Source organism: Corapipo altera, unplaced genomic scaffold, assembly GCF_003945725.1.
Source record: "Corapipo altera isolate COAL_440 unplaced genomic scaffold, ASM394572v1 126, whole genome shotgun sequence".
Lineage (NCBI taxonomy): Eukaryota > Metazoa > Chordata > Aves > Passeriformes > Pipridae > Corapipo > Corapipo altera.
This window is the reverse complement of record NW_020884937.1, coordinates 2874100-2883567: the sequence shown is the minus strand read 5'-3', so window position 1 is coordinate 2883567 and position 9468 is coordinate 2874100. Positions and strand designations below refer to the sequence as shown.

The 9468-nt window shown below is 51.9% G+C and overlaps 1 protein-coding gene across 3 annotated transcripts; it reads left to right on the top strand.

Moving 5' to 3' along the window:
- Nucleotides 1-4563: 4563 nt before the first annotated feature.
- On the top strand, nucleotides 4564-8771 carry IBA57 (IBA57, iron-sulfur cluster assembly). 3 transcript variants are annotated; one of them, XM_027660655.1, is made up of 5 exons: nucleotides 4781-4832; nucleotides 5608-5652; nucleotides 5782-5881; nucleotides 6025-6371; nucleotides 7012-8771. In XM_027660655.1, exons 1-5 carry the CDS (start codon nucleotides 4814-4816, stop codon nucleotides 7401-7403), a joined length of 903 nt encoding a protein of 300 aa, XP_027516456.1. In that variant the 5' UTR covers nucleotides 4781-4813; the 3' UTR covers nucleotides 7404-8771. The 3 variants fall into 3 exon arrangements, with proteins under 3 accessions (XP_027516455.1, XP_027516456.1, XP_027516454.1); XM_027660654.1 differs by lacking the exons at nucleotides 5608-5652; nucleotides 5782-5881 and having other exon boundaries at nucleotides 4564-4832; XM_027660653.1 differs by lacking the exon at nucleotides 4781-4832 and having other exon boundaries at nucleotides 5638-5881.
- Nucleotides 8772-9468: the final 697 nt, after the last annotated feature.

Sequence of the window (9468 nt, the reverse complement as noted above, 5' to 3'; positions counted from 1 at the left end):
TTGTTCCTGTTTCTCTGGAAGTTGAGCTGTGTTGACAAATTCTTTGGTATGAGCAGGATGTGGTCCCACCAAGAGGGAGAAGAGCCAAGGCCAGGCTGGATGAGGCATGGAGCAATCTGGTGTAGGGGAAGGTGTCCCTGCCCATGGCAGGGGGTTGGAACTGGATAATCCCTAAGGCCCCTTCCAAGCCAAACCATTCTGTGATTCCAAGAGCAGGATCCTCTGACAGGCCCACGGGGTGGGGGGGTCAATAGTCAAAAGCATTTTAGGCTAAAATGCCCAAATAAAGGAGACCTTTGGTAAAGAACAAGGTGTCCTTCAAACCAGGGAAATGCCAACATTACCTTCATCCTGTTCCATTAACATGGAATCATTAGGGATGGAAAAGCCCTCTAAGATCACTGAGTTCAACCACTAACCCAGCACTGCCAGATCCACCACTAAACCATGTCCCCAAGCACCACATCCACACGTTTTTTAAACATTTCCAGGGATGGTGGTTCCACCACTTCCCTGGGCAGCCTGATCCAATGCCTGACCACCCTTTCAGTGATGAGATTTTCCCTAATATCCAACCTAAGCCTCCCATGGTGCAACTTGAGGCCATTCCCTCTTATCCTATCACTTGTTACCTGGGAGAAAAGACCAATCCTTTCAGAACAACCCCTTTGTCTCACTCCCTGCAAACTCAACTGCCACTTTATCCCTGCTTTATTCCTGCATCCTGCCTATTGTCCTTGCAATTTCCCTCTATAATCACTGGTCTTTGCATTGCCCAGGCCAGCCACAATCCATGTTTCCCTCTCCAGGACTGTGGGATATTGTCCCAGAGCCAGAAGTGCTGCCCTGGTTCACCACAGCCCCATGTCCTGCTGGCTGCCTGTGACTGACCTCCTGGAGCACAGCTTGGGGAATATTTATTAAATAGGGTTTGGGATGAATAATTGCAGCTCATGTGGGTTTGGGGATGAGGGTTTGTGCTCAACACCCCGAGAAAAAGCTGGAGAAAATGAGTTTATTATACCAGCATTAACCCCCAGGGTTAATGCAGTGGTTATCCCTGATTTCTGCTGGTGGAGGAGTTGTGGATGAATAAATAAATACCAAGGATGAGCCCTCACAAGTGGGAGCCTCAGGCTGTCCTGCTGCCACAGGGTTTTGGGCAGTGGGAGAGCAGAGAGTGGAAAGCTGATGGAACAAGGGACTGCTAGGAGCTTGTGCCACTGCCCAGGGGCTGGTGAGGAACAGAGAGAGAGTCTCTGTCCCTTGTCACCCTTATCTGTGAGTTGTCCCAGCACACCTGCCTGGATGAGAGGTGTTCCACCAAGGGGGGATTTTCCCTTTGGGATAGAGCTCAGCCAGGGATGCTGTGCCTTGTCACCTTGTGCCACCAGCTCTCCTTCCAAAAACACCTTCGGGAATGACAAGGCTGGTGGGGGATGATCCATCAGGCTGATGTGGAGGCAGACTCATGGATAAGAGGGAGTTGTAGCTTCCATGGGTCCCTTCCAACTCAGAATGTTCTGTGATTGTGTGTCGTGGAGAGCCTTAGGCACAGAGGAGAGACTGATCTCCAGCACCACGAGATTCCTGCAGGGATCCGGTTCCCAAGGCCCACTTGGAATCCATGGGGAGAACAGGCACTTCTTGGGCACAGCTGATGGGATCCAGCTTACAAAAACATTTCAGGGTGAAATGAAGCACAGATCCAACCTCTGCTCCAAACACAGATTCCAGAGAGGGAGAGGGCATTACTCAGTGCCACAGTACTAATCCTGTGGGAGAGCATCAGCCAAGAGCAATACTGTTCCCATGAGGAAAGGCAGAAGGATTTGATCCTGCTGGAGATGGGTCCTGCTGTGCCAGTGGGGTTTAAAATCAGTGTAAGTTCATCCAAACAGCAGGAGTGGTGGGGAAGAATCACCAAGTGTCTGCTGAATTAGCACAGAATCCCAGGATGGTTTGAGTTGGAAGGGATCTTAAAGATCATCTCATTCTAAACCACCTGCCATGGGGAGGGACACTTTCCACTAGAATTCCCCACCTTCCAGTAGAAATTCATGTCATGGAAGCTCTGGGAGCTGTGTTGTCCCTCTGACAAGGTTTCAGGTCCCCTGATTTTAGTGAGGACAGACACCCATTCACTGAGGGCTGGCACAAACCTCCCAAGGGTCTCAACCATGCCAAGACTTGTCTCAAACAACCCCCTGAGCTGATTTAATGCACTAAACTGGCAGAGTTGTAGTTTCTGACACTGAAATATTTAAATATGACTTTACTGGCTGCCTAACTCTGCGATCGAAGAAAAGAAAACCCAGAGAAAAGTGAATATAAGTATGGGAGAGGGAAAAGCAAATGAAGGCTTGAACTGGCCACCTGATTCTTTTCCATTTTCAATTTTATTCTTTTCCATTTTCAATTTTATTCTTTTCCATTTTCAATTTTATTTCTCTTGCTGCCCTTGCAAATATCTACGTGGGGTTTGATACAACCTGTGTGATGGTTGGGAAGCAGGATGGGAATGCATGGAGATGGCCAAGGGCTTCCCATGGAGTGGCCACTGCTGGTCCCTGTGACTTGGTGGGTGCAGCAGGGATGTGGCACCAGCAAAGAAGAGCCAAAGCTGGATCCAGCTGTGAGTCCACGTTGGACTCTGGAGCTTCAGCCCAGCTGTGCTTCCAGATATGTGAGTTTTCCCCTTCTCCTGGGCCTCTAAAAAGCAAACACAGCTCTTGCTCCTGGCACATTCCCACTTCCAGGGAGAGGAGAAAACCCCACTGGGCATCAGCTCCCTGCATCTCCAGATGGTTTCAGGCCAGGCTGAGGTTTCCTCAGCCCCATTTCTGACATCCAACACGTGCCAGGGGGAGGGCAGAGCTCATCCACGTGCCAAGGTCACCTCAAATCACATCTGTGCCAGTCTTTATTTCCCCACCTGCTCTGCCTGTGCCTGACAAGTGTCACCTCCAAGCAAGGCCAGCCCCGAACTGAACACTCTGTACCTCCTGGCACCACCAGGAGCTGATCTGTCCCCCACACACAGAGCTGTGTGATAAGGTTATCACATCCAGGACATGCAGGGAGAGCCCAGTCCCGCCCCAGGGCCAGCTGGAGGAACACACTCTGCATCCCCAGCTCCTGGAAAATGGGTCCCTCCACTCAGGGTTTTGGGATCCGTGGGTTTTAGGGGTTTGGCACCGGTCCTGGTGGTTTTAGCAGGGTCATTCAGGGCCAGGCGACCACCCCACTCCCTGCAGAGCTGCTCATTGCTGGTGGGGGCAGCAGGAGGGGCTGGATGGCCTGAAACCCAACTGCAGCCACTGGAGAACTGGAACTGCAAATGACAGGGGTGACTCAGGGCTATTCCTTGGACTGTGGGATGAATTCCAGCAGAAACAGCTGCAGCCAAACCCGGGGCTATCCGGGCCCTTCAGACTCCACTTCCCAGAGCACCAGGGAATATTCAAAAAGGAAGCAAAACAGCACCTCCAGCTCCGTGATTCAAACAGCAGGATTTTAACAGGGATTTCCCATCCCTGGAAACATTCCAGGTCAGGTTGGGCTGGGGCTCTGAGCAACCTGAGGGGTTGAAGTTGTCCCTGCTTGTTGCAGGGGGCTTAGGCTAAATAACCTTTAAAGGTCCCTTCTAACCCAATTATTCCATAATTCCATGGTTTTATTTCAGTGCAATGCTTAGTAGAATTCCCACTGCTAAACATTAAAATTTACTCTAAGACAGAGCTGCTGACAAGTTTTTCCAAGAGTGTTAAAGGAGGAGGGGGGCAGTTGGTGGGTCCTGCAGAAACAGAAGTAGGGGAGAATTAAAAAAGTGGAAAACAGGGACCTTTGGCGTTTTCCAGCAGGTTAGCCAAAATATCCCTGGAAAAGAATGGGTCCATGTGGCTTTTAGGGGATTTTAGGCTCGGCAGGGGAAGGAGTGGAGGTGTTTAAGGACACATTGGGCATGGCACTCAGTTCTATGGTCTGGTTGACAGGGTGGTGATCGGTCACGAGTTGGACTCGACGATCTCAGGCGTCTTTTCCACCCTTAATGATCTGTGATTCTGTAACGACTAAGGGGGAGCAGCCGGGCTGGGCAGCCCTCAGGCACTCCCACAACCAAACCGCGGGAGGTGGGAGAGATTTAGGGTGTCCCCCTCGCTCCCTCCATGGCCAGGGAACCCGGGGAGCAGCGGGAGGGGGGGGGGGTCCCCAAATTCCATCCTCAGGATCCCGTTGGTCGCCGGTCCCCACAGGGATCGCCCGGGGGCGTGGCCATGGAGGAGGGGGCGTGGCTGCAGGGAGGAGACTGAGCTGGGGGCGTGGCCAGGGAAGTGGCTGAGGGCAATGGAGGGGGCGTGGCCATCGGGCTGTGGGAGTGGCCAAACGACTGAGCCCTTGCGAGAGAGAGCAGAGAGGGGGCGTGGCCAGACAGAGGGGGCGTGGTATTTGTGGGTGGGGGCGTGACCAACGGTGCGACCCCCGTCCCGCCGGCAGGTGTCGCCCTCCCCCGGGACACACACAAGATGGCGGCGGCAGCGGCGGGCGGCGGCGGCGGGACCCTCTGACGGCGCCGCCATGTTGGTGAGGGCGGTAACGGCGCCGGGGCTGCGCCGCCTGTGCCGGGGCCGGCGGGACGCGGCCGCCGCCTGCTTCCCACCGGGCCGGGCGCTGCTGGGCGTGCGCGGTGCCGAGGCCGCCGTGTTCCTGCAGGGGCTGCTCACCAATGACGTCACGCAGCTGGCGGCGGCGGCGGACGGGGCCCCCTCCGCGCTGTACGCGCACGCGCTGAACGTGCAGGGCCGCTGCCTGTATGACGTCATCCTGTACAGGTGAGACCATGCGGGGCCGCGGGAGGGGGGGAGCTGGGCGAGACCATTGCGGGGCGGCGGGGGGAAAGGGGACTAATCCAGGCACGGGCGTGGTTCCTGGTTCCTGTTACCGCCCGTGCCACATACGCGGCGTTGCTGCCTTATATTTATAAAGTGAAGCGCAGTAAAGCGCTTATTCAGAATGGTTTTAGTGACTTGCTGCAGCCTCTGCGGGTTGCCCCGGCAGGGAAGTGTGATGGCCGTGGGGATACCGCCCGGGGATAGGGACTCCCCACATGGAGTATGGAAAGCTGCATCCAGGTCTGGGGCCACCCAGACACAGGAGAAGCTGCTGGAGCAGGTCCAGAGGAGGCCACGGGGATGCTCCGAGGGCTGGAGCCCCTCTGCTCTGGAGCCAGGCTGGGAGAGCTGGGGGGGTTCCCCTGGAGAAGAGAAGGCTCCAGGGAGAGCTGAGAGCCCCTTGCAGGGCCTAAAGGGGCTCCAGGAGAGCTGGAGAGGGACTGGGGACAAGGGATGGAAGGACAGGACAAGGGGAGAATGGTTTCAAAGTGACTGAAGATTTAGATGAGATATTAGGAAGAAATTCTTGGCTATGAGAGTGGGGAGGGACTGGAATGGATTTCCCGAGAAGCTGTGGCTGCCCCATCCCTGGAAGTGCCCAAGGCCAGGTTGGACAGGGCTTGGAGCAACCTGGGCTAGTGGAAGGTGTCCCTGTCCATGGCAGGGGGTGGACCTGGATAATCATTAAGGCTCCTTCCAACCCAAACCATCCTGGGATTCTGTGATACTTGGAAACATTCTCCAGTCAATGCAGTCAAAAGTAATGATGGGAAGTGGAACTGGATGATCCTTATTGCCCCTTCCAACCCAAACCATTCTGGGATTCTGTACCAGTGGAAAGCACAGCTGAACGTGGCTTCTCCCCCTGCTGAACTTCCCCTCACTTTAGGGAAGGGGTGGAGGATTCCTCACACCCTGTTCCTGTCCCTGGGAGAGCTGAGGGCAGTGTTTGCTGGGAAAGAGAACAACCAAAGGCTGGAAAACATCAGGTATTTCCTGCTCCATGCGTGCCAGCAGCCTTCCATGAAACTACCTAGACTTCTGGATTCGCACCAGGATCCAGACAAAGCGTTTTGGTTCCCGCTGCTGTGAGGGTTTGTTTTCCTGACCTTGCAGGTGTTACTTTTTTTAGGCTCCACGGGAGCGCGGGAGAGGAGCCTCACATCCTGCTGGAGTGCGACAGCACCGTCCTGGAGCCCTTCCAGAAACACCTGAAACTGTACAAGATCCGCAGGAAAGTCGACATCTCCCCCTGCCCTGACCTTTCCCTGTGGGCTGTCATCCCTGGGGAACAGGCTGGAGAGGCCTCCAGCTCCCTCCCGAAATGTGCAGGCCAGGCTGTGCTCTTGACTCCTGACCCCAGGGCAGAAGTCATGGGCTGGAGACTGATCACAAAGAAAGGAGCAAATCTGTCGGAGATTATCCCTGGGAGTGAAGTTGGAGACGCTCAGGATTACCACAGGCACAGGTATAAGCAAGGTAAAGCCGAGTCCTGTTTTGCACTCTGTGGCACTGGATTTTGGGAGTCCATGTGCTGAGATAAGACAGGTATAAGTAATGTGTTTAATTTGTTAATAAGTAAAGGTATTAGTTGCTGCTTTGAGTAAAAAAGTTCTCTGGTGCTTAGAATTCCCTCTGGTGGCAGAAGTAATATTTGGGTTTTCCGTTACTCAGATGATGGGGATTGGTCAGGAATGCTGAAAGAAAACCAGGATTAGTCATTTTCTTAGGAGCTTCTGTGGTTTGAGTAATTTTGGTTATTTTGGGGTTACACACAGGCCGTGTGTTTTGCTCATTGCTAGGGAAGGAAAAGGGAACACCCAGACTTACCTTCCTAAAAATTCGTGTGTGTCTTTGCTGAGTTAACTCAGAGGCCAAGGGAAGGATGTTTGATTTGAGAGGACTCCCACTGCTGGGAGTCCCAGTGCCTTGGATTTTATGGTGTCCAGGCTGATGGTGGATTAAATTACTTGGCAGAGTGAAAGGTGATGGCTCTGTGCTTAAATAGGAGTCCATCTGGTTTGGAAAATCAAGGTGGTAATGAGTCAAACAATTTAAGGCACTTGGGGCACAAGCCTTAATGAGGAGTATTTACCTCTTGGCTTTACTGTTTCCCCAGGAATTCCTGAAGGTGTGAAGGATCTCCCTCCTGGAGTGGCCCTCCCTCTGGAGTCCAACCTGGCCTACATGAACGGCATCAGCTTCACCAAGGGCTGTTACATCGGGCAGGAGCTGACGGCCAGGACACACCACATGGGCGTCATCCGCAAGCGCCTCCTCCCCGTCGCCTTCTCAGCTCCGCTTCCCAAAGGCGGCATTCCCGAGGGCGCCGAGATCCTCACCGAGTCGGGAAAGCCGGCCGGGAAGTTCCGGGCGGGAGGTGGTGACCTCGGGATAGCTCTGCTGAGGTTGGCTCACATGAACGAGCCGCTCTGCATCGACGTGGGAGGGGGTAAAGTGAAGCTCAGCGCAAACACGCCCGAGTGGTGGCCGAAAGCTGCTGCTAAATAGGTGAGGAGCCACCACTTGCCTTCTGGAGGATCTTATTTCGTGGCAGAAGTTTGGCCTTCGGCTGGTGTTGGTGGTGTTTGATGGAGGGGTGTCACAGGATGCCTCAAATCGGGACTGAACTCACATTGGGTCCCCTCAAATTCGGGAACCCAAAGCTGTGAGGTCGGATCGTCCGCTGAGTGTTGTGGAGAGAGATACACAGGGAAGTGCACTTTTTTTCCTGAGGGTAATCCCTGTTTATTTGGGGGTTGCCACGTGTTGTTGGATGGATTTTGAGGCTGACCCTCCATCAGACTGTGCTCCGTGTAGGATGTGGGGCGTGTTCCCACCGAAGTGAGCAATGGGAGCAGGAGATTCCCTGTTCCACACACTGAATGTTTCAGGTCACAATAACCATTTTGTGGTATTATGATGATTTTTTTTTTTTTTTTGAGTGGAGATCATGCTGCTCTTACATATTCTCAGGCTTAAAGTTTTTACTGCAAATTACTCCTTGCATTGAGCTTCTTAAATTGCTGATTGTGTGGGTGTTTCTCCCCACTGCTGGAATTGTGTTCAGGAAGAGGAATGCCTTATAATTCACATTTCAGACCTTGATTTTAAGTTGGCATTTCTTTGCTTCATTTTTTTTCCGGCCTCCCACAGTCTTCTGCCTTCCCAATTTTCCCTGCTCCTGCAGTCAGCATGTTCCTCTTTGCTTCCAAAGCCAACCAGCTCCGTGCCTCCTGTCCCTGTCAACCTGCAGTGATTTATAGGAGCCCTTTCTATTTTTGTATGACAATAAATCCATTACACAAGGGCGTGATGAGAGAGGTGCCCAGGTCCCCTCCCATTTTGACCATAAAAAAATAAAAAATAACACAACCTCTTGCATGAATATTTGTAACAACACCCGTCCAAAGCACATTCTGCTGCTGTTTCAGCATTACTGTGAAAGGAATTTGTCTGTGAAAAATGCTCATATTGATTAAAACTCTATGGTTGCTGTAAAGTGAGACTGTGGAATATCTCGTTAATTATTGTATCCAATTTAAAAGTGATTTATCTGAAGGAGAAGAGATGGTGCCTTTTATTTGCCTGGGCTGAAGACACGCAACAGGACAAATACTTTTTCAGGTTGCTTGCTGACAAGAAAAAACGCCTTAGGCTGTTGGTCAGGTTTGGGATTGTTAACAGAGTCTTCCTGCTGGAAAAAAATAAATGAAACTGGATCCTCTAAGTGCCACAAAGGCGAGGCTGTGCTGCCTGTTGATGCTGCTTTGCCAGAAGCAGCTTTTCCTCTCTGCCACCCATTGTGCAAAGTCTCCACAGAACAGTTTTATTGTCCTGGTGTGAGCAGAGCCTGGATAAACACTGAACAAACTCCTCTGTTTGGGGAAGCCCTGAATTTTTTCCTGCCTTAGGCACACGTTCCTTTTGTCCTCTTAACGTATTTTAGAGGCTTTTCTTGCTGCCAGCAGCTGCACATATGGAAGGTTAGACACAAAATAAGGTGGTACTGAAAGAAAGAGGTATCAGGTGGATTCCGGAGAAGGGATGTGGCAGAAATGGGAGGGGGCAGCCCCAATCCATGTTATCCTTATTTTTTATTTATTTTTTTTTTTTATTCTCCCTCACATCCTGCTCTCTCATCGATGGTTTTAGCCGGGTGAGCTTGGGCTGGAAGCTGCAGGGTTGATTTTGCAGGGGCTTTTGCCTCCCCGACAGCCCTGGAATCACTAAGGCTGGAAAAAGCCCTGGAAGATCAGGGAGTCCAACCATTAACCCAGCATTAACCCACCACCACACCGTGTCCTCAAGCACTGTATCCACAGGTTTTTTTGGACACTTCCAGGTGTGATAAATAGAAACCCAGAGTTGCTTGATTTCCAATTAGAATTTATTATATGATAAAAGCAAATTCAGCGCTGGGTGATCAGGGAGGGGTTTCAACAACTCCCAACGCCTGTCACACCCAAAGAAGACAGTTGTTCTACATTTATTTCCAACTAATTCATGAATATTCATTATACATAAGCATTACACATTATTAAGTCATACACTCAACAGATGTTTTTTCGTAGAC

What these genes read in the sequence shown, in the direction of transcription:
- IBA57 (XM_027660654.1), top strand. Translation starts at nt 4,579, where the DNA reads ATGTTGGTGAGGGCGGTAACGGCGCCGGGGCTGCGCCGCCTGTGCCGG. An exon ending in TATGACGTCATCCTGTACAG is followed by an intron (nt 4,833 to 6,024) that starts GTGAGACCATGC and finishes TACTTTTTTTAG; the next exon opens with GCTCCACGGGAGCGCGGGAG. An exon ending in CAGGCACAGGTATAAGCAAG is followed by an intron (nt 6,372 to 7,011) that starts GTAAAGCCGAGT and finishes CTGTTTCCCCAG; the next exon opens with GAATTCCTGAAGGTGTGAAG.